Here is a 25,488-nt window from a genome sequence, read left to right as displayed (position 1 = left end):
GAAATATTTACATAAGTTTTTATAATGCCAATTAGCAATTAAAATGGCAGGCAATGGCAATTTGTTTACACCTACACTACCGGATGCAGATTCAGACACAGAGGGAAAGCTGCCGACATTTTGATGGAATTCCGTCACGGTGACTGAGGTCCTTAAACCCCACACTAGCAATGTAATGCAAATAACTAGCTTGTAAAACTGTAATATTACACTATTCATTGCTGAAAAAAGTATTTTTATTACAGTAACGTGCTGCACCCAAGATAGGTTGTGATTACCCTGTTGCCTATTACAGTGAGCAGCAGAAGTATCCGCACTCTTTGTGATTTTGCAAGTTTAGATTATAGAGACATAATCTAAATAAAAAATCCAGAACTCACATTGTATGATTTTTCAATAATTTATTTGTAATATACTGGCCCACCCCAAAACCCCCACTTCCCCCTCAAAAGGAAAATGTTTAACCGTGTCCTAAATCGAAATGAAAGCACGAGCCATGACTTTGAGCCCATAGAACTAGGACAGACGACGCGGAAGTTCTCCCTCGCTTTTGCAGCAGCGGGGGGGGGGGGAGACGAGGCTGTCTGTGAAAGCAGAATGATATCGCCTGTCACTCATTTCTGAAACTACGACGAGTGGTCAATGTGCAAGAGAGGGAGGGACCAAGCAATGTCACTTCCCGTTCAGTTATACTGCGAAGCGGTCTTTGGTGATTCGTTCGGCAACGTCACTTCCCGTTCACTAACCGAACGATTCATTTGGGCGGGGAGGGAGATGAGGGGGGCGAACGATTCGTTGAACGATTCGTTTGAACGAATCTTTTTACTGAACGATCCGGAATGGATACGTTTACTCATGTGAATGACAGATCCCGTCACTAGGCGGCATTGGATGATGAGAGGAAGCCTGTTGCGGGGTATCGAATTTCAAACTACGGAATGCTAGAAGGGCCACAATTTATCGCGCAAAACGGGGTTGCGTGATGCCGTTAGTAAATATTTTAACTGAAAGCTTCGTTAAAAATGTGTATTACGACCGGCCCAAAAGTCAGGCCAGCGCACCGGGAACTGTCCCGGTTCTCCCGATCAGCCACTCCGGGCCTGGTACTGTGCGATTGCCTGCTGTTATGATGTTGATGCTAACGGCGCGCACGCACGAGGTGCAGTGCATCGTAAAAATTCTACGCGTCATCTTCGTTATGGATTAAAAAAAAAAAAAAAAAAAAACTTCGTCACGGATATAATTTAGGTTGGACTGAGATGTTCTTGAAAATTAAAACCACAGTGAAAAAATTCCAGACTTACGACAGCTACTTTAATACTTTTAATACCTTTAATAATGGAAAACTAAATTCAATGCCTTTTTAATACTTTTAATAACCTGCGGGTACCCTGATAAAGGACAGCTGCGCTCTGGTTTGGCGCACATAAGGCTGTAAGTTGTATCAGCTGATATATGTTTTTGTATGCATTTGTAATTAAGTTCACAGCTACAGTTTGTGGAGTTATGTGTGAGCGATTTGCTATGAGAATTGTAGCATTTAAGCTAGCAGACTTTTGTTAGGCAAGTTATGTAAATTTAGTAGTTTTAATTAGCCTATTGATCAGACTAGAAGGACGTTTGAACATCACTTATTTTATTAAGTGTGCATATGTGTGTTACAGCTTTCCAAAAAGGAAGTCAAAAGCTTCAAAAAGCAGAATTGCCTTGTTTGATGTCTGTCAAGCTGAAACACTTCACATTTAGTAAGGACAGAAAACGTCTCATATTAATAAAGAAAAAAGGACACTGTAGGGTCCAATGAGGTACTGTTTATGCGACAAGACCAAAAAAAAAAAAAAAAAAAAAAGACTGGAGACAAAATGGAGGATGAGGCTCCGCCGTTGTAAAGTTGAAATCGCGTAAGTCGAGTACGTCGTAACTCGGGGAATACCTGTGTACAGAATATTTATAATGTTTCAAATGATCATTGATACATATGATGATGCTAAAGGGAGATTACACCCTACAATTAGTCTACCTTGATGCTAACAGCCCAAGGGCTGCTTTGCTAATTTAGGACTTGACAACTTGTGATGAATGCAACTATGAATTCCGCTACCATAAAATCCTGCAAATCCTGCTGTCATGGGTAGCACAACTCAATACTAAAAACTTTTAAAAACCTTAAAAACCTTTTTCTCATAGGCCGACAGTGCGCCTAATACATGGATCAATATTGATTAATCATGGCATGACATTCCCTTTAACGAAGGTCTAGCTAGTTGATGCATAACGCGACCCCAACCACTACTACTATTACTACTACTGCACCTGATAATGCGGTGCGTCCTATACAGTGATACCTCGACATACAGAATTTTCAGTTTAAGACACGCCTCAACAGAAAAATATTGCCTTTTGTTACGAAAGAAATTTCAAGATACGAAACGCAAAAATACAGTATGGCTGGTACTCTCAGCTCCCAGAGTTTACTAAACGTAACATACTTATAGCTGATCTGCCATTTATGTTTTTTTTTTATTTTTTTTATTTGTGCAATAATCTATTTGCAACGTGTTTGTTACATGTTTTGATGCATTTTTTATACATTATATAAGATTTATGTCTGAATTTTGGGGGGTTTGGAACGGATTAGGGCATTTACATGGAAAACACGTCTCTACTTACAGAATTTTCAGGTTAAGAAAATACTTCCAGAACCAATTAATTTCATAAGTAGAGGTACCACTGTGTATGACAGGGGTGGGCAAACGGGTCCTCAAGGGCTGTAGTGGGTTCTGGTCTTTGTTCCAACTGATCCAGCACAGACAGTTTAACCAATTAGGTTTCTGCTGAAACAAGAAGCACCTGACTGTGATCAACTGATTGCACTTGCACTTCACCAGATTGGTGAAAAGTTTTCCAATGATGGGTTGGAACAGAAACCCACACTCACTGTGGCCCTTTGTGGAATACTTTGCCCACCCCGGAATATAAACTGTTTTATAATAGGCAATTCATTAAAGGTGCGTCTTACAGTGCAAACAATACGGAAATAACATTACCTACTTTTTTTTTTTTTTTTTTTTTATACATATAGCCAAAGTTGTTGATAGTCCCCATCAATAAATCAAGTCAGTTTATAAAATGGACTGCATGTTTATTGGGTTGTTATTGGAATTAAAAAATGAAAGTGTATTGAATGCACACCCCAAAAAACTGAAAACAGGTGGAGGACACTTTTTCACAACACTCGAGGCTGAAGGTGGTCATTGTTAAGTCTTTTTTAAGTGCGACATACCTTATTGTCTCCTCTGTAAAGAGAGTGGGGCCACATACACACACATAGCACTTTGAGCCCTCTGGCCTACTGAGAAAATCCTTGATTACTGCATCGTCAACACGGCCCTTCCTGCCGGTCCAGCTTTCACACGGCTCCGAGAGGATGTGCTCCACCTGGAACCTGATTGGAGTCACATGAACGCAATTACTACTGAATACAGTCAACTGAAACTACATTTACGACACCACTTTATAAGGATTGCGGGCAGTAGCGCGTTATATATACTCCATTACATTTCATTGAGCAACTTTTGGAGAAAAACGTACTCCTAAGAATCATTTTACCACACCGTTCTATTTACATTCAAGCTACTTGAGTGCATTTGTGGCGAAAAAAAAAAAAAACGCTACTCTTACGCTACTACTTTGGGCTACACTAGAGTCATTACATTTTTTCCTCTTTATTCTACATTTTACTATTTATTTTTGCCAGAAATGCCCACTGTGCCATGTTACCAATCAGACGTCACAATAATAATCACATGACTCCATGATACCAATCAGACGTGACACAACAGTCACATAACCACACCAAGGTCTCTGCAGGTTTCAACAAGCCAAATTTAAGACTTTTTAAGACCATATTGATTACAGTTTAGGAATGAAGAGAGAATGAAGTTTATGCATGTTCTAATAAAAGCAACGTCAATCGATTGTCATTTTAGGGCCTTAAATTCAAATTGTTGGATTTAAGACGTTTTAGATTTTTTGAGACCACGCGGATACCCTGCACACACTAGCTTGCAGTCGGTCCTATGATCACGTCAGTCTGTTCAACCACATGGGGTCTTGAAAGTGCCGTAAAAATAAATATTTCACACAGGGCGCTGCCTTCAACATTACTCAAAAGTAATTTTATTCGCCTCAAGGAATTGTTTAATTTTGCCAGCTCTAAGCATCATGTGTTGCCCGGACTACTTTTAATGGAGGACAACACGCTGACGTCACGTGCGTAGAGAAAGAAGCAGTCGACAGCCGCTATAAACTATGCCAATGTTGCTACAAACTACGGCCGCATGATGCTAAGCTGGTAGCGTCTGATGTGTCTCATAGATATCATATGTATATGTAACTAGACGCGAAATGACAGACTTGCCGGCGTTAGTAAACACCCACCATTTTAAAGCAGTAGACTTCTCAGCGTTAATGAATAAGATTAACTTTACTGTACCTTGCTAACGTAACGTTAGCCCTGCGGATGGCTAGGTTTCTATTAATTATGACTATGACGATGCGTGGATAACGTGTCGTACATAAAGGCTTTATTTAATCTGTAAAAACACCGCGCTTTAGAGTGACGAGGGTGTAAAATAAAAACATATAGCTAACTGTCAATTTTAGCCTAGTAGTCATTGATGAATAAAACATTGAGAAGCACTGGAAGCAAATGGAAAATCAATTGAAACATGTGGGAAAACCACCTAACTTTTAAGTGATGTGTGTTATCAAGCGTAGTGACATTTTTAGGTAAGAAAAAAGATATTTTTTGAGTGAAAGCCGTGAAAACCGATTTCCTCATCGCGAACCTTGTTATTTAACCATGTTTCACCCATAAAATCCCCCCAAAATCCGGCTGTGGCCATTCACAGCTCTCTCTTGACACTAGGTGATACATGCAGCACGGAGTTTTTGAAACGAAACAAAGTAAGTACGCGATATTATCTCATTAAAATCATGTTGTCTTTAATTGTGCTCCCTCATGCTCTCCCCTCCAGTTAGGGTTTAGGGGTTTAATTTTTTTTTTACATACATATTAGGCCTGAACGATATTGGAAAAAACTATTACTGCGATTTTTTTGGGGTGTGCGATATTATATTGCGATATTTAAAAAACAAAACATTTTTTTTTTTTTAAAGAAATTTTCACTAGAAGACTTGAATAGCTGTTTGGAAAGACTTTGGATGACTCACAATGACGAGTGTACAGTGATCCCTCGTTTTTCGCGGTTAATGGGGACCAGAATCCGCCGCGATAAGTGAAAAACCGCGAAGTTACGCACCCCGCTCCACAAATTTCTATTTTTTTGTGTGTGTGCTCAATGTATTTATTCAGATTTAGCATTGGAAAGAGATACATATAAGGCATGTTTTTTTTCTCACTTTTCCCCCAAAGTATGATTTTAAAAAAATGTGTGTGTGTGTATATATATATGTTAGGGCTGTCAATCGATTAAAATTTTTAATCGAGTTAATTACAGCTTTAAAATTAATTAATCGTAATTAATCGCAATTAATCGCAATTCAAACCATCAATAAAATATGCCATATTTTTCTGTAATTTATATATATATTCTGTAAAATAATTTGTTGGAATGGAAAGATAAGACACAAGATGGATATATACATTCAACATACGGTACATAAGGACTGTAGTGGGCATTTCACTTTACTGTCATTTAAATCTGTCTATGCTGTCCTCACTCCGAAGCGTCTACTTTTTCCAAAGCTAGACAGCTAGTGAACGACGCCTTAATAATCAGACTTCTTCCTTTTCATCTGATTTATTAATAAAATGGACTCAAACCACTGTCCTCTTTAGACCGTAGTGAAACTACAAAAAAAAGTACACAAGCGTTGCATTAGCAACAACGTTAGCTTAGCACGCTATATAGGTTCACTAAACATAAACAAAAACCGTCTCATACAAAAAATATAACATTTCGCTTACTAACATAATATGTACATTCTTTACAACAACCATACTTACGGTCAAATCTTGTCCAAGGATCATATAAGCACAACATTACAACGTAGGCGTCAGCCCGAGACGTCGTGCAGCCATATTGAACTGGCAAGAAAGCAATAAACCATGTCGCAAAGCGACCACAAGAGTTCGCTGTTAGACAGCATAAAAAACCTTGCTGTAAAACTTACCAAAAGGCACAATACTGTCTGAGCGGGACATGTGCGTTAATTGCGTCAAATAGTTTAACGTGATTAATTAAAAAAATTAATTACCGCGCGTTAACGCGATAATTAATTTTGAGAGCCCTAATATATATATATATATATATATATATATATATATATTTTTTTTTATTTTTTTTTAATAAATGGTTTTAAGCACTTCAAATGTCATAATTATGATCAGTTTTAAACATAACTGTCCAACCAAATCATTTTTTAACAAGAATAAAGTACTGTAGTAGAAAAATACTTCTGTTTATCTACTTTAGCTGTGACTCTTGGTGGACATGTAGAAATTACAAACTCCTCATGATCACTTCTTGCATTTAATTTATATGTCTCAAACGTCTCCACACACACACACACATTCATTCCAAAGCGGCTTCCTTGCAGAAACTGTTTAAGAAGTTAAACGATGATTGACAGCTGCTGCGCTGTGATGTCCGCTTCTTTGGCAAGATCAAAGATACCAGCATCGTTAACTTTAATAAGTAAGTGCTGCAGTGACTGAGGTTCAAAGGGCGTGTGAGGTTCTGCGCAGAGCAGAAAGCAGGGCGTATGTGGATTAAAAAAAAAAACTATCGCGTGTCCTTGCGATGGGACTATTGCACACGCACACATCGCGATGGCGATGTTTAAACGATATATCGTTCAGGCTTAATACATATATATATATATACATTGTATATATATGACCTTGATACCTGGCTTAGATTGTCAATAAAAAGTGAGAAATGCTAAAAGACTTTCCAGTATAAAGAGTAAAAGGCTTTCAACACAAATATTACAATACCTTTCATCATTGGCAGTTAGTTCATCCAGTTCCTTTCGACAAAGAATATCCGCTTCCCGACGGTTAAAAAACAGCAACAAAGTTTTCCTTAGGATGAAGACAGACAGTTTTGGTCAGACATGATGAACATGAAAGATTCATTTTGGGCTTTATCATTTGACCTATTGCTTTTGAAGGGTAATAATTTCATTTGTAAATTGTCAATGATTTTTAAAAACAAGAATAATGACTACTAATTTGTGTACCTTAACTATCATACTTAACGGAGATTTTTAGATTTCTGTTTGTTTTGAAAGACACATTTTTAGGTGGATCACCAAATTTTGTAAACCCTGACTAGTGATTTTTTTTTTCATAAATAGTGGGATGCACCTTGAATATAACAATTAATCTTGTTTTATTTTAAATCATCATTTGTGAATGAAGACATTTTTTAACTGCATATACTAGTTCTCTAAAAATATTTTTTTTCTATGAAACGAATTAATTCTGACTTCATTTACCAAAAATGAAAAAGAAAAAAAAAAAATGCGGCATTACTTAACCTTACATAAAAACACAAGGTTTGGGAAAATGAACAAATTAATTTTCTGCAGAAAACAACTACTAAACTATCAGGTCTCTAATTGATTCTTTATTCACATCCTAATGCCTTCCAATATTGGAACATTTGTTAATGTCAGCCAAATATGTGCTTTCATTAAACAGATATTAGCTGAATGAATTCACTCACAAAGCAAAAGAGTCATGATACCATCTAGCGGTCGCAAAACCAATTATCATACAGGCACAACATGACCTAATTTCACTCCTTAATACATTACCTTTGCAAAAAATGTCAGATGTTACGATTATAAATATTATGTTAAGGTCCGAAAGTATGAAAATCCCCAACAAGTGCATTTATCTGCTCATATTAATGACCGTGAATTTTTGCAACCAAATACTCGCGGGCTAATGCGGCTAATTGACTTGAGACGAGGGTTGCCAACAGACCCGGATTGCACGGGACATCTTGCGGCGGTTCCAATCAGAAATTTCTAAATTCCCAGTTGTTCCGTGCAATTGTTGATAAAGCTACTCCAGACACAATCGACATATTTTTGGTGATCAACTCATCCCCTCCAATACAGTGGTACCTCTACATACGAATTAAATTTGTTCTAGGACCTTGTTTGTAAGTCAAAATTGTCGAATGTTGAGCGGGATTTTCCCATAAGAATACATTATAATTCCATTAATTCGTTCCAACCCCGAAAACCTAAATTAAATCCTTAATTAATACTGCTGGTACTATTACAAATAGCAATTACACATAGCAAAACAAATCAATAAAATTCGGAATACTAATATAATAATTCCTGTAATAATATAATGAATCGGGTTCTAATGTGGCGGATGTGTTTTGCGTGCTGTACCTAGGTACGATAGAGATTTTACTTTCTCTTTTCATATTCTGTTGTTGTTGGTGGCTGCTGCAGAAGACAGTAGGTGTGTTGTGTTGCACAAGTTCAGAATGATTAAAAACCTGACGAAGCAGGCGATTTCTTTGGCGATGTTACAATAATAATTGTCACCTTAACATGTAAAGACTGGCAAACGGAGGTCAGAGGAGGACAGTCGAGATCCTAGACATTCTACAACCCTATTGTTGAGCCAGTTCACGGACGCGCACACCACGCTCATATTATTCAATCATTTCCATTTTCATTTCAATAGTAAGCGTCACCTTTTTCCTTTTTTCACCACCTGCACTAACCTTTTTGAAACTCATGTTGATTTTTCTCACAAGAAAATCTGCCGTGCATCCGTCTTGCGGGTAAACGAAGAAACTGCGGCGATGTCATAAATCGCCGTATTTCGACTAGGGCTGGGAATCTCTGGCATGAAGCCGATTTGATATGTATCTAGATCAGTGCTTCTCAATTATTTTCTGTTACGCCCCCCCAAGGAAGACGTAAATGTTTCGCGCCCCCCCAAACTCTGCCACCACTGTAAATAGTATCATTTGTCTATAATATTACTATTATAAGTACGCCTCTGCCTCACATTGTATCCTTTTTTTCTATTAGAGAAAATAATAGAGATCAACTTATAAAGTATAACTTTATCAACATTGTTTTGTTTGTAACAGAAAAGACTTAACGTGCATCAATTTGCCTGAATTTAAAAAAAAAAAAAAAGAAAAAAAAAGTCACATCCAAACTGTAAAAATACACTCAAGGTACATTTTTGACCATTTGATTTTTGACCATTTGATAGTGAAAAATAAAATCAGTAAATAATAAAAAATTCAAATTGATTAGAAACATTAACTCATGAGGACAATATGCCAAAAAATTTGACCGTAAAAACAAAACAATAGAAGAAGAAGAAAAAAAAAAAAGTGTCTGTGGACAGAAGGACAGTTTTTATTTTCGCCGCTCGCTGCTCCCAGTATCACCTCAAGTTTGCAATGATGTGGGGTTATATTGCACTGAGCATGCTAACAGTGCTCACTGGTTTACTGATATAACACTGACAAAGCGGGACGATTGTTGGCAATATTCGCCACGTTTTCGCTGAAAAACAACCAAGCAGCTTATCAATGAGATTGGGGTCTAATGTCTTTAAGTGGCGTCTTTAATTGATTTTGCTTCCGGCTGTCCGCTATAATCATTTTTAGACACAGCAAACAGTGGTCTTTCCTCGTCTACCACTGTATTAAATGTCAAAGCCAAAAGGCCCGAAAAAAGCGCATTCTCGGTGGCCGAGGGAGAACCGTAGGTGAGGGCGGTCGTCGTGACGATCCCAAGCCGAAAATGGCACTTCTGGAGCGGACACGTGAGAACCGGAGAAGACAGTGGGTCGCTGCGTGAATACGGCCGGAAAACGGCTTTCGAAAACGGCGCACAGCTCTCCAGGCTCCAGCTCTTCATGAGTCTCTTCCGTGTGCTCTTGCTTACTTCAAAAATATTGCGTGCACTTTGAAAATGGTACACTTTATTCTAGTACAGGAAAAAAAAGAAAAAAATGCATGTTCCCCGAGGTCACACGCGCCACCCCTGGCATCGCTCTGCTGATCTAGATACACAGGTTACGATTCGATTAAAAAAGGATACATTTTTAAGGAAGAGCAATTCGATACGATTCGATACAGTTTAAGAACAATACGGTTCGATACAGAGTGAAAAAAACGATACAATAGTAAACATTTGTTGTGTATGTTCGTACAGTATTTTAAACATATAAAAAAGACCACATTTCTAATAGCAAAATTAAACAACAAAATTTCATGAAAAAAAAAAAAGACTTACTATAAGACTGTCATTTTGTTAGATGGTATTGATAATAAAATAAAACTCCAGTGACAGACAACAATAAAGTGCAGTAATTCAATTACTGTATTTCCTGGTGTTTTGAACACATGAGGTAAGTAATTTATGTGCAAACTTTCAACGTAAACATCTTACAAACAAAAAACATTAATTATATGCAGCAGCTCTAGAAAAAAAGAATTAAAACTGCAATGTTATCATAAATAAATAATAAATTATGCTTTACCACTGGTATAATTGGGGGAATAAAAACATGGAATTTTAGACAGACAGGTCAATAATCATTACTTTAACCTTATACATAGCAGAGGCTTTCACTTATGCCTGTGCTTCCACATTTTTTATTCCTCATCACTGTCCATATCTTTTTTGAAGGGCAGATTTTTTCTTGAGGAAGATCAACTAATCCACATGTTAATGTTTAAGTAGACTGTGTTTCGTGGAAAAAAAATTCTCTAGAGGGTCGTGCTGCCCTTTTCACCATTGTAGTGGGTTATTTTTCAGGGTTAAAAACTCACGATCTCTGTACCGCTCCACACTTCACACTAGCTCTTGTTCCATGCGAACGGATCTGGCTGCCTTCCTCACTTCAAAGTCCGACTTTTGTTTTTCCTGGGTGCGTTGAAAATCAATCGCTGCACGTCGCTGGCATCGGTGCTCGAACTGTCCATTGTTTTAGCATGTTGCTTCGTTGCCACTACTAGTTTCGTATTCGTTATGGGCTGTGAAGAAATCGCTACGGAGCGTGCATTACAGTGGTTTTGTTAGCTCTCGCGTTGTTATAACACACCCGTGACAATCGGGTAATGACGGCGACTAGTAGCGGTTCTGCCAAAATGCATGGGAAGTTGAGGCAACCACAACCGTGAGTTGTGCTTGTCCATATTATATCATGCGTGCGGTCTCAATCTAAAAGCGCTGTGGGGTGAATGACACAAGCGCAGCATGTGAAGTAAAAGCTAAATTATTATCCCATTAAGCAATGCATTGAACTAAGCATTAGAAGCTGATTCTTGTGCTCGCGATAGTCGAATTCTATCTCTACTATCGGTTCATTGAATATTTAATGGCTAATTACTGTCGAATGGTAACTTTACTATCGATACAGCTGTATCTCTCACCTGTAAAACCGGATATCCGGTCGTATCGGTTTATCGTTCTCAAGCTTAATTTCGACCATGTCGTCGGATGTACAAACAAATGGTGAGTCAAAATTTTCGTCGCATGTCGAAAAGAATGTGTGTCGAAGCGATCGTATGTCGAGGTACCACTGTACATGAAATCGGCCCTAGATCGACTAACTGATAGATCAGTGCACCTTTTTTTCAAGCTGTGAGATAAAAATGGAGTTTTGAACTCCCCATTTCTACCATGTCTTCTGCGTACATTTTTTATGCCACTTGAATCTAGAATACAGCATGCATAACAATTTAAAAAGAATTGTTCTCATCTGAAAATGATAAAAGTAGATGCATTTGCCACAATTTTCATTTCAGTACATCCCTACAAATTACGTTTTCTAAGCCTGTTTGCACTGAATCATGTTTGCGATCACTCATCTAATGTACTGCTTATCATTAAGAGAGTCGCAGGGGATGTTAACTATAGGAGGGCGGGGAACACCCTGAACTGGTTGCCAGCCAATCGCATTAAGCCAATCCTATTTTTGTCATTCGAAGTTTGAAAAATGAATGTTAAGTGTTATTTTAAATAAATTCATGGATGCACACGATTCTTAAAGACCTGATCGTGGTGATCTCCTGTAGTGCCAGTTGAATGAGACGAGACATTGGAGTGAATCCTGTGCCTGCTGCTAAAAGGTAGAGAACTGTGGTATCACGAAGGGGGCGGAGACTGAAGGTACCCTGTGGACCACTAACAGATACATGGTCACCTAAAGGATTAAAGAAAAGTTACAATGAACGTCACACATGATTTTAACGGCTAAAACTAATCACAGAAGTTCTGTTCTATCAAACTAGAATAAGGCGAAATGAATAAACGAGAAGAGCATCCTCTCTCAACATCCACAATTGTCTCTTTTTTACTTCTCAACATGTTCGTCTTCTTTGGATCTTGAGGATGCTCATGTACTGGCACCCATTGGTGGCATGGTTGTACTGCAGATCACTAGAACAATACAGGTAGTCCCCAGGTTACAACGTACCCGACTTGCGCGATTTCGACTTTATGACGCCGAAGTCTCGTCCGCCATTCTATTTCCAGTCGTTTTTTTGTTTTTTTTTTAGTCGCGTAAACAGTGCCTAGTTCTTGCCATGTCAGGAACCCCTCATCCCCCAGCAGCGTAGCCTCTGCCCTGCAGTTCCTGACGGTGTCAGGTCCCACTTCCTTCCATACTGCTGCTGCTTTTCCCCCTGCGGCGACTCCTCTTGCGAGTCCCGATCCGTTTTTTTTTTTATTTGGACGGCAGGCTCGTGTTAAGAGATGCGAAGCCGGCGACCTGAGCAGCAATGATATCCCCCCTCACTCGCCTCGCCACTCTTTCCACAGCACCCTTTTCTCTCAGCAAGGCGACTCATTCATGAGCAAAGCCTCAAGAATTTTTTTTTTTTTTTTTTTTTTTTTTTTAAGCCCGAATAGTCATTGAGTATAACACATTTAACACAACGTACCTCACAGTATCTTATTTTTTACTTTATCTTATCAATATGACACATAATACATGTTTTTGGACCGTTATTTTGAAGTTTCAGGGGTCTTTTGGGGTACTTAAAGGGTTAATTCCGATTTAAGTGGAAATTCCTGTTACATCGCCAGCCTAGGAACAGAACTCGATCGTAACCCGGGAACTACCTGTAATACCAATACACAACAGATTCCTTCCAAAACTGTCAAATGTAGTCAAAAGTAGCCCAAATTTTATCAAAGCACCCAGTGTATTTTCTCCCGCCCCTAGTCTTTTAAAATAGCCACCCAATCTGGCAACACTGATGGTATTCCAGTTGTTACATTGATCTGTGTATGATGGTATACTAGTACACACTGACATTTTATCAACAAACCCACTGTACTGCATTCCTTCAGATTCATAATTCACTGGGCAATTTACCGTAATACAGTGCCATACACTGCTCCTGTGCAAATTTTCATGTCGGTGGTAAAAAAAAAAAAGGACAAATGTATGATATAATATATAATGAAAAAGATATATTTCCGTAATATTAGAGGTCAATCGATATGGGATTTTCAAAAAAATACGACTAAGAGTAATAAGTATTTCAAGACGAAAATTAAAAGGGCTGCCAAAAACAACACTATCAAAAGCACAATAAAGACATCTGAAAATCTCATTTTCAATTTTTTGACCAAAGGTTCACTGCAAATTTATAACATCTTAATCAGATTATTTTTCTTAAATCGAGTCATATAAATCTCTCCATCTTGTTTTGAGTGTTAAAGACTAGTTAACAGATTAATGCGTCAGGTTATTACACTTATTTGAAGTAAATATTACTGTGTTTATATTAAGCCTGTACATCTAAAAGTTTGTAATTTTTCACCTAAATCAAGAAAAACTTTCTTTCAAATAATGTTTGAACAATACCTATTCTTGAATTAAGAACATTTCAGAAAAACAATTTTTTTTTATTAAAGATTAAATACGGTATACTAATTTATTGCTTAAAATAAGTCTAACTTATTTTGAGCTATCAAGTCTTCTTGCTTCAAGAAATCTGAATGAAATTTACTTGAAGCACTGGCAGATAATTTCACTTAATTCTAGTCGATCCACACTGAAAACAAAATAATTTAACTAGTTTTAAGGGGGGGTGTTTTTGCAATGTGGGTTTTGGTCAAATGGCTCACAAATGCAAAACATTTCCATTTTAAGTGCAACTTCTTCACACACTGTTGCATTTGACAAGACTTACCTAAGCATAGGCTGTTGAGATGTTGAGTAAGTACTCCATCAGGATAAACCTTAATGATGAAGAAGAGGTTGTTTTTTTCTGAAGAGTTATTTGGCTCAACAGAAAGACCCTGATCCACTGGGGTGTACGGCCGCACTACCTCTACGTCTGAATAAAGCACATAAGTGAATTTTTTTTTTAAATTGAGTATTTTTCTGTCCATTTTCTGTATAGAAGTGGATATTAACAAGAGTGGATGATAAAGAGTAAGGATATATCAAAACCCAAATTCTTGGCCGAAACCAAAAACCGTAAATTGGAAACACTTAACTGATAAACAGAACGGCCGAATAATATACATGTATACAATTCATTTTCCAATTTCACTTTTTTTTTTTTTTTTACATAAAAGTAAGCACCAAGTGGTGCGAGAACCCATGTTCCAAACCCAACAGGAAATCGGGTATTTTGGATTGAATGTGTAATTCATGTCGCGTTACAGGGTACATATCTGAGACACTGGCAAATTGGGAGTTAGTTGGATCCTCCTCAAAATTGGTGAGACTGTTCATGAGACATATAAGATCTTAAGGTTGCAAATTGGTGAGTTTTGGGTGCCAAAGTCGGCCGTTATTTTGCAACACGCCAAATTCAGGTAAAGACCAATTAATAACTCCCTGATACATGGTTTAGTCTTTTTTATATCTGGCATGTATCAGGGTTATCCCAGCCCGAACACAACTGCATTGAAATATTACACATTAGGCCTGGCACTACCTGCTCGGAACAGGAAATGCCCTTTTTTACGAGACAGGCTCCTCCTCCCTGCATCAGGGGAGCCTTAAGACATGTGTTCAGGTACCAGATGAAAAATATTGTTTCGTTGACGCAGAGTGGTACAAACAAGAAAGTGAAAATGACCATCGCCATTTTGTCTCATCCCAAATTTTAAACAGTGATAACTTTGCAGATATACAACATATCTGCACCAAACTTCTTGTGCTTGATGAGTGCCTGAAGGGTCCTGTAGGGGTTATTTGCATCAACCCTATAGCGCCAACTAGTAACAGCAGAAAGTCACTCATTTTACTTGTACCAGTCCACTTCCGTTTAGGTTGGTCAGTGTAGTTACAAGACCTTTTGAAATACTACCTTTTAAGGCCCATGTCCACATGTCCCTCTCTGTTGCCCTTTGTTCGCCATTAATAGGACGTTGATTTCTTAAGGGATTTAGGCAGCTTAAAGAGCCACGAATTTTGACACACTTGGTCGAATTGGCCCAATTAGAAGATTATTTTTTGTTTTGAATAAGGGCTTGGCTGCACAGCTCAGTCGCTCCTTTTAGTAGGACCCCCTTCAGGCAGAAATAACATATGGTCCCTTCTCACAGGTACGCAAACATCTTCCAAAATGTTGTACGACCCCTGAGGCTCAAGAAATTTTGTTCGAAAGGTGCAGATCCTCAAACCCCTTAAGAGGGTGCGTTCCCAGCGACATGAGGATTTTTTGGCAAACTCTGAACGAATCCTATAGCAGAGGTGCCGGCGTTGTCGTAGCATTCTGTTCGGTGGCTGTCACTGCTGATGAAACCTTGACAAATGCTCTTTCACTCGAAACACTCGAAAACACTCGGGACACTCGAAAAATGGGTCTCACGCCACCAGTTGCCAAACTGATTTTAGAATTAAAAAGTAATTTTAGAGAAAGTGAAATGAATGCCGTAATCTTACATTTATGTTCAAGTTTATTAGAAGTATTTATTTATAAATTTGTTATTAAACAATAACATTCCAAATTATATATTCATTTTTTAATCCAACTGCTTAACAATTCAAATGATTGTTTCTGACGGTAGAAGTTTCAGGCCATACGAGATATTTATTGTGTACATGTTCGCAATCTCTAATAGTTTGTACAGAAATCAAATACTCTAATTACCTTGAATGAGGGATTTGAAGTAGAGGTGTGCCCCAACAGGCACATGCATGACAGTCCCACTTGGAAGTTGTAATTGAAACATATGCGTGTTATGGTTTAGCTCAGTCTTCGACACCAATATGCAGTCTCGGAAGAAAAGACCTGCAAAGGAAGATGTTTCATGTCCCAAATTAGCTGATGAGATTTGAAAAATAATTCATCATCATCATATTATAGCAGATGTTCATTTTACTATTGTGCATCCTATACCCCCAAAATTATCCTGTAGATTTCAAAATCTTCCGCAAAAATCAGAACAGTCTGCGGAATGTATACATTACATTTTACCTGTAGTTACAGCCACTGGATGTTGCAAGTAAAATAGCACCCGCCAAAGAAACTGCATTTAATTTCCTGACTGAAGATCTACTAGTCCTTCTCAAATCATTAGCATATAATTCGCATAAATTCATTATTTTCCATAATGTTATGATAAAAATTAAACTTTCATATACCATAATTTTCGGACAATAAACCGCTACTTTTTCCCTTGATTTTGAATCCTATGGCTTATAATCCAGTGCTGGTTATTTGTTGATTTGTTTTTATTTGCCCTTGATTTTGAATCCTATGGTTTATAATCCAGTGCTGGTTATTTGTTGATTTATTTGGGTTAATAGCCAACACTTTATTTGACAGTGGCGTCATAAGACTGTCATAATTATGACACAACACTCTCATAGGCATTAATGAATGCTTATGACAGATGTCATTAAGTGTCATCCGGCAAATTTTGTTACTAACTCCATTTATGTCCAGTTCGGATCTTTTTCTTCTTCTTCTTGTTTACATCCATTTAAAAGTGAGAAAATTTGCCAGATGACACTGAATGACATCTGAAATAAGCATTCATTCACGCTCATGAGTCCTGACAGTGTCATGTCATAATTATGACGGTCTTATCACGCTGCTGTCAAATAAAGTGTTACCGGTTCATATCTTTTGGTGTGAATTGTTAGGTTTTGTGTTGGTTTTCTCCTAGTGTGACTTGTCCCTGTGATTGCCCATTGATTTCCCCTGTTGTGACTCCTAGTGTATCCTCCAACCTGCATCCTCCTGTGCTCACCTGTTCCTCGTTGTGTCGTTACCCCTCGTCTCTGTGTGTATATAAGCTCCCAGTTTCTTTTCACTCCTTGTTGTGTCTATGTCTATGTCAACGTCACTTTCAAGTCCTGTCCAAGCACTCGTGTACCAGTCCCTCCGTTTAAGTAAATTTTGGTTTGAACATTGCCTTTTTGATCCCAAGTCCTTTTGGTTGTACTTTGTGCTTTTTGTTAGTTATAATTAAAACCTTTTTTGAGTTCTCTGCCACCTGCCTTGCATTATTGATTCTCCGCATTTGGGTCCACACAACCTGGCTGCCCACGCATTTCCTGACAGTGAATATCCCGTAATAAAGTGAGGACAGCTGCTGTTTACAATCCGGTGCGGCTCATCTATGAACAAATTTGGTGGGTGGCGGCTTTTAGTCAGGTGTGCCTTCTTGTCCGAAAATTACAATATTTTAGATTCATTACACACAAATGAAGTATTTGAAGCCTTTTATTGTTTTAATATTGATGATTTAGGCAAAAAATAAAACCAAAAAAAAATCCCTATCTCAAGTATATTGCATATTTCATCCGACCAAGAAAAAAAGGGGTTTTAATAGAAAAAAAAGGCTACCATCAAATAATTATGTTCAGTTGTGCACTCAATAGTTGGTCGGGAACCCTTTGGACGAAATGACTGCTTCAATATGGCGTGACATGAAGGCAATCAGCCTGTGGCACTGCTGAGGTGTTATGCAGGCCCACTTTTGAACCAGAAACAGCGGCAGAAGCACCTGACCTGGGCAACATAGAAGCAGCACTGGACTGTTGCTCAGTGGTCCAAAGAATTGTTTTCGGATGAAAGCAAAGTTTGCATGTCATTCGGAAATCAAGGTGACAGAGTCTGGAGGAAGACCGGGGAGAGGAATATGTTCAAATGCCTGAAGTCCGGTGTCAAATACCCACAGTCAGTGATGGTCTGGGGTGCCATGTCAGCTGCTTGTGTTGGTCCACTTTGTTTTATCTAGGGCAGGGTCAATGCAGCTAGCTATCAGGAGATTTTGGAGCACTTCATGCTCACTGGTAAATGGTTTACTGACCATGGTATTACTGTGCTCAATTGGGCTGCCAATTCTCCTGATCTGAAACCCATAGAGAATATATGAGATATTGTGAAGAGGAAGTTGAGCGACACCAGACGAAACACTGTGGATGAGCTGGAGGCCACTATCGAAAATCCTGGGCCTCCATAACACCTCAGCAGTGCCACAGGCTGATTGCCTCCATGTTACGCCACATTTAAGCAGTCATTTCTGCCCAAGGATTCCCGACCAAATATTGAGTGCATATATGAACATAAATAGTTGAAGGTTGACTATTTTTTATTGGTAGAATGAAATATGACAATTTCTTTAGATAGGGATAAGTTTATTTTGTATCATTCCATTATGGAAAATAATGACCTTTATCACAATATGCATTTTTTTTTTTTTTTTTTAGAAGGACTTGTACAGTGGGGAGAACAAGTATTTGATACACTGTCAATGGGAAAACCCATTGGTGGTGTATCAAATACTTGTTCTCCCCACTGTATATTTTCGCAGGCTCAAGGTGGACCCTAATCTTAAATCCTACTGTCGTTTGAGATCTGATCGTATAGTCTTTGCATGAGAGTTCATTATTTTCGGACTTAATGTTGCTAGAGGTTACAAGTTAGCCAGTAGAGGGCATGTGCGCTCTTTATCATAGCCTTCAGCTTGTCGTGTGCTGTAGCACACGCATGCTTGTTTCCAGCAGTCAAATCTAATCAAATCAATTTTATTTATCAGGGTATCTGCAGGTTTCACCAAGCCAATTTTAAGACTTTTTAAGACTGTAAGACCCATTTCACATCGATATCAGCGAAAAAGTAGAAAAGACTTGAAAGAAAATGACCGGGCATCACAGGTCAAAGTTAAAAAGTCAAAGTTATTGCGTCCTCCAACATCAAAACATTTAAAAGCGAGACTGAAGTACATGCATGTTCTAAATAAAAGTAACGTCAATAGATTTTTAAGAACTTTTAAATTCGTATTTGTTGTGCCATTTGTTTGTGCTACGTTGGCGCTAGTTGTTGGGATACCCCTGTTATTGAGAGAGTAGGCATACTACGTCAGCCGCGGCAGAGGTGCTGCAATTGACGTCATCATTCAAAATATCTCAAAAATGATAGCAGCACAAATGAACATTTTTACAGCACAAACACAGCATAAACGAATGGCACTATTTCGGTTAAAGGGGGGCACTATTATTACTATCATTACAGCACAAACGATTGACACCCTTTTTAACAATTTTTAATCAAAAAGGGGGGCCCTGGTTGACCTATTAACAATTTTTTATATGTCAAAAACGATAGCAGCACAAACAAACAAACAAAAAATTCAGCACAAACAAATGACATAATTTATCTATAAATTTGCGTCTCATGGGGGGGGCAACTTCACAGTAGTACAAAGATTATATTAATGCCTTTTCATTTATATCGTAAGCACAATGTTGTGCAGTGCTTTTGGGATTGGAAGTAATTAATTTCCTAAATTTGCTTCATAACTGGTCTATTTAGGTTGTTTTTTTGTTTTTGAACTTTCAAGTCGCAGAATCAAGAATTGCTCTCCATTGTTATCCACGCATCGTTTATTTGCGGATTATTCTAGCAGGTATGGTATGGAATGGTATGGTATGTTGAGTGAATCCCCTCTGATCATGTTGGAATGTGACCAAGTCCCATTGCAAAAATTCAATGTGTTGACATATTTGACACATTGCTAAATGAGCAAAGCAGTACTTTTATTAAACTGTAGTTCCTCACTTCCATGTGGCTTGAAGTTTTTTTGTTTTCTTTTTTTTTTTTTTAATTAAAGCTTTTTGGATAAGCACAGTCTAATTGAGTTGTGCAGTCCAGGATAAAAGGTCATATCAATGGTTGAAAACATTTAACAATCATAGACTTCATAATGTATTGACGGGACACGGGGCACGGTGCCGATTCATAGGGGGCCTATCTCAGTCAAAGCTGACCGAGTGGAAACACAGACAAAGAGCTTTTTACGTTGACAATTCTTGTGAATAAATGCTTAAATGTTAAGCCGCTGTGGCGCCGGCTCAACACTAAAAAGAGCTTTTTACGTTGAAATTCTTCTGAATAAATGCTTAAATCACTGAATTCTTTATAGATATGGATGTAAAACAGTCTCGATTCTTGGTTAAATGCAAACAACCGGGCAGTTAGCATTTCTTTTATTTAAATATTGCGAAGTATAACATCAATGCTGTAGCGGCCACTTTGTCCCATTGATTTTTTTCACAACGTTTCAAAGTGCATGCATGGTACGAAAAATACAATAATTACCTTGAATCCTCGAACAAATCCCTCCTGAGACAATCTTTCGCACTTTTTCAACCGACGTTGGGTCGCTGCATGTGTTTGAGAAGAACTAAGACCGACTGCGAATAACTGAAGCAGAGTGTGGGACGGCCCCCTACGAAAAGGCGTGCCGCAGTTTTTGGGATTCTGTCCCGTCAATATAATTATGAAGTCTATCTAATAATGAATGTTGGTACAGTATATTTTCCCCATTTTACATCACAAAAGCCACACATTTGAACAAACATTCCAGTATGACATCTACATTTTACTTCTCTATAAAATGCATGTAATGAAACGACTCTTGGTTCCATTTTTTTTAATATGACTATAACATGGCCTTCGAATTGAGCAGACGTTTTATATTTCAACTGAAAATTGTAAAATAGACATAGGTAGGAGTAGGAATATTTCACTGATGTTTGTCTTTTTGTGGTCTGCGATCAAATGACGTTCAGCCCAGGGGGTGCCCAAAATCAGCCGGGATGGACTTGAGCTCCTTCGCAACAACCAAAAGTTGTATCAGCAAATGATGTTTCTACAAACTTCAAGCTCACCTCTGTCCTTTTTGCCTAAAAATGTGTCGTGGAATTCCAACGGCTGACCAAAGCTTGACCATTTTCCTTCTGCTTGCTTGTAGATGGTCACCTGGATCTTTCCCACAGAAAAGGCAGTCTGAACTGTTGACAAAATGGTAAAGACTTGTGTACCGTGGTTTATCACATGCACTTATGCTGTAGCTGAGATTGTTTTCAGGACACTGTTTTTTCATGGGTTTTATGATATTCATATTCACAGTATGGCCATGCATGTAGGAAAGTGTCATTTGAAAAAGTACTTTTCAGACATTATTTCAACAGGAAAATGATGCAACACAAACACAGGAAGCACACTCATTCAGAAGCCACAGCTCCTGCCTCTTTTGTGTAGTATTGTCATTATGGTATATGTCACTTGTCGAGTTGGAAATGCCAAGTGAAAGCTCCCTCAAGTCGTATTTTTATTGGAGAAATGGAAATTTATTATGATTTCCGAGTTCCAAATTTCCAAGATGAGACAACCTTTTACACTTCAAAATGGTAGACAGCTAACAAAGAGTTCTGAATGAGATGTTCAACTTTGTAGTTTTATCTTTGTGGGCCAACACTGTCTTGACTTGCATTGGAACGTCAAAAGAAATGCAAATTCCAGTATCCAGTGTTGTTTTCACCAACGATGACTACAGCGAAAATATTTCGTCAATGAACAATTTTTTTCAGGACGATGACGAGCTAAAAACGTGTCTTGGGAGACTAAAACATCACGACACGAATGCCAGTTTTCATCTGACGAGGCAAAAATGCGCCACATAATTTTTTGCGTAGTTAGTCTGCATGCTAGCAGTGACATGCCCCCCCCATAACGCGCAAGTGTCCTCTCCAGCCTCCCCATTACTTGTTTTGAGACACACACGATTTGTCTTCTTATCTTGGCAAGAGAGAACGTTGCTTTAGCCTTTCAAGGTTTGTGCTGCATGATCATCACACATTAAATGTAACTCATAGCGTTAGCATAGCATTCTTGTTCGGGTTAGCAAGAGACTATTGCTAACGGCGAGCGTCCTCTTAAACCAGGGGTATCCAAACCGGTCTTCAAAGGCCGCTGTGGGTCCTGGTTTTTGTTCCTACCAATTGAGCACAGACAGTTTAACCAATAAAATTTCTGCCAAAACAAGCAGCACCTGACTGCAATCCACTGATTACACTTGTACCATATTGGTGAAAAGGTGCCATTTTGTTTTGTGGGAATGCAATCCGGTATGCACTGCGGCTCTATGTGGAATAGTTTGGACACCCCCGTCTTAAACTCTCGGACAACTTTTTTTACATACAGTTCATAGCGTCCAGGTGGGTAATATTAATTGAAAATAATGTACTGTTTTCCTGCTAAGTGTGTATTATCATGTGATAGATTTGTGGATGCTACAATATGTGCTTGTCTTTCAATGTTCATTCCAAATACCTTTTTAAATTTATTTCTGGAGTTAACCTTTGAATTTGAATTTCACAGACGGAAATATTGAGGAGACGTAGACTAAAACTAGACGAAGACAAAAATTAACAGCTGCCAAAAACAACACTACCAGTATCCCAAGTTTCCAACGCTTCGACTTCCGGCTACAACATGTGGAATGGTGGAGGTGAAAAACCCAAAGAGAGACCTACATATGAAACTCGAAGATAATGACCCGTCGGTTATACTGGAGGAGGTCTAAGTTATTACAAAACAGTGTTGTTTTTGGAAGCCATTTTAATTTTCGTTTTAGTCTTAATAGGGTTATACTTATTAAATTTGAATGAACGATACAGACGAGAACTGTTGAGTGTAAAAGGACATCACCATTTTCATGATGATAATATACACTCAGCAGGACAACAACACATTATCTGCAATTAATTAAACTCACCTGAATGCCATTAAATGAATGTAAAATGTTTTCCAAGAGTTTAAGAAGACACCGAGTCACCGCGCTAAGTGTTGATGCAAACGCTATACTAATGCGAACGCTATGCTAACACTACAAGTTAGTGTAGTGTGTGATGCTCACTCAGCACAGACCTTTAAAGGCTAAAGCAACATGGCATATCTAGCCAAGACAGGAAGGCAAAACTTGCCAAGCAGCAGCTTACACATGTTTCACAAAATGAGCCTGGAATGGGCACAGACTTACTCACCGGCGCGCGTGTGTGGGGCGGCGGGGTCGGGGAAGAGGGGAGCATGTCACATGAGTGACACGTAGAAACACTGCTAAATGCGTTCAAACTATACATACAATAAGCAAATATCACATTGCGAATTTATGACAGAAACTATGGCGAATTTTCAGATGACAAATGGCATCCATCTCGTTATGTTTTAGTCTCCCAAGACACGTTTATTAGAGCGTCATCGTGACGTCATCGTCATGTAAAAATTGTTCGTTGACGAAATATTTTATTTATCGTCATCGTTGACGAAAACAACACTGATCGGGAGAAAGTACTTTTAGTTTTGACTTGCAAAATAAATTCTTGTACTTGAGTAATTTTTTTGGGATACTTGTACTTTTACTTAGTATTTTTTGTTCCTGCATTTGTGGTTTCACTTTAAAAAAAAAAAATTTTTTTAATGGAGTACTTGATCCAACACTGGACCCAGTGTGCCCCGCGTCACTTGTTTGCGCAAACCGGTGAGATGTGTGACCCCCCCTAAACGGAGTTTAACAGATATTCTTCAAGAAGAAGCACCAATAAGTTACAATCACACAAGTTATTTACAATGCTATGAAAACTCTTTGGCTAATGCAGGCACATTGCCCCAGCTCAGTTACAGCAAAATCCGTATTCACGTCATCTTTTGTATATGTGGGTAATTTAATTTATCTTCCTACTATCGATCGAAAAGCCCAAAGTGTCAGCACCAGCTCCTAAAAAGTGAGCAATTGAGGATCTGCTAGGGAACTCTTTCACAACTGGGATCACAATATTCGTCAAAAAAGTTAAATGCATACATTTTGCAGTGTTATTGCATGTAATATAACTGTTGTTAATGAGGGAAGCATTTACATTTTCTAAGTTGACAAATTTTTGCAAATTAAGGTAACTTACCAGCAATGTTTCCATTTACATTTTCAGAAAGACCTAAAACAACAAACATTACAGAAGAAATATGACACTGTGTAGGCATATTTGTACATCAACAGTATGAAACCTAATCCTTGAGGAGCAAATGTTCAGTACTAAAAATTACACATGTGTGACCCTTCAATATCTTTGATCATCCAGTGACAAATTCACCTTCAACAGTCATATTTACTCACGTAAATGTATAATGTAGGACATTTTTCCAAGCAGCACTTCTACTCGTAGTATGCCATCCTTAAGATCAACAACCGTACAGCCAGAGCTTGGTACCTAGTGATAAAATCCAAATGATTAAAATAAAATAAAATCCAAGTTTTTATTTGTAAATACAATATTCGAGTTCTGTTCCTGCGCTGGCAATGTAACCCGCATTTCCGCGTAAATCGGAATTACCCTTTAAATACCTCTAAACACCCTCTTTAAAAAAAAATAATAATAATAAGACTATGCCTAAATGTGTATTATTCGTCCTCGCCAAAACGTTGGAGCTAAAGGCCTAATTAGACCGGATGCATGTGCGGTATGGACTGTGTGCTCCGCAGTACTTCATAAATAGGACAAAACATACTGGCCCGTCGTTAGCTCTCGCGTGCCATAATGTGGTATTAAAAACAACAACAAACACACTGAGTCCGTACTCAACAGAAAAGCAGAGGGAGAGAGAGGTGGACTTGATTTGACTAAAATTTTTTCCCGAAGTTTTTTTGCTTTTACTATGGGTTTGTGACACCCCGACCACGTCAACAACCTGTTCGCCATTATTTAATTACTGTTTTAAATTACATAACTCACCGTCCATCATCATAGCTTCTGCTATGGCGTTCAATGCAGATTTCTTTTTAAAGTTGTCCTTATAAAAGGGATCTGCTGTGTTGTAAATCACTTTGTGACTTGTGACCCCTCCATAATGAACCGTTCATAGTTGACTTGTGACCCCTCCATAATGAACCGTTCATAGTTCATGTGTTCAATGGTGTTTAAATGGTTAAAAAGCAACTGTTTTATACATGCGCTCGCGTGCCTTAGTACTGCGTGCTCTACACTTCCTGCGCCAAAATAAAAGCATGCACCAAAAAACAAAAGTCAACATTTAAAAAAAAAAAAAAAACGAGACTCTGGCGTCGTAAAGTCAAAATCACTAAGTCAGGAACATCGTAACCCGGGGACTACCTGTATTGGTTCATGTACAAACTTTAAAA

The 25,488-nt window shown here is 38.3% G+C and overlaps 1 protein-coding gene across 3 annotated transcripts in view; it reads right to left on the bottom strand.

The window, feature by feature from the left end:
• The window catches only part of LOC130914766 (cytochrome b5 reductase 4), a 50,045-nt gene that overhangs the window by 3,621 nt on the left and 20,936 nt on the right, over window positions 1-25,488 (bottom strand). For all 3 annotated transcript variants that reach the window (XM_057834256.1, XM_057834258.1, XM_057834257.1), the window contains exons 8-15: window positions 24,466-24,559; window positions 24,254-24,286; window positions 21,185-21,307; window positions 16,152-16,292; window positions 14,235-14,381; window positions 12,085-12,235; window positions 7,025-7,111; window positions 3,284-3,445 (exon numbers count right to left, since the gene is read on the bottom strand). In XM_057834256.1, the coding sequence (XP_057690239.1) occupies window positions 3,284-3,445; window positions 7,025-7,111; window positions 12,085-12,235; window positions 14,235-14,381; window positions 16,152-16,292; window positions 21,185-21,307; window positions 24,254-24,286; window positions 24,466-24,559 (938 nt within the window). The remainder of the gene's footprint in view (window positions 1-3,283; window positions 3,446-7,024; window positions 7,112-12,084; window positions 12,236-14,234; window positions 14,382-16,151; window positions 16,293-21,184; window positions 21,308-24,253; window positions 24,287-24,465; window positions 24,560-25,488) is intronic.

The sequence above is a fragment of the Corythoichthys intestinalis genome, chromosome 4 (genome assembly GCF_030265065.1).
Source record: "Corythoichthys intestinalis isolate RoL2023-P3 chromosome 4, ASM3026506v1, whole genome shotgun sequence".
In the NCBI taxonomy this organism is placed as follows: domain Eukaryota; kingdom Metazoa; phylum Chordata; class Actinopteri; order Syngnathiformes; family Syngnathidae; genus Corythoichthys; species Corythoichthys intestinalis.
Note: the sequence above shows the minus strand (reverse complement) of the source record. Positions and strands in the feature narration are given on the sequence as shown.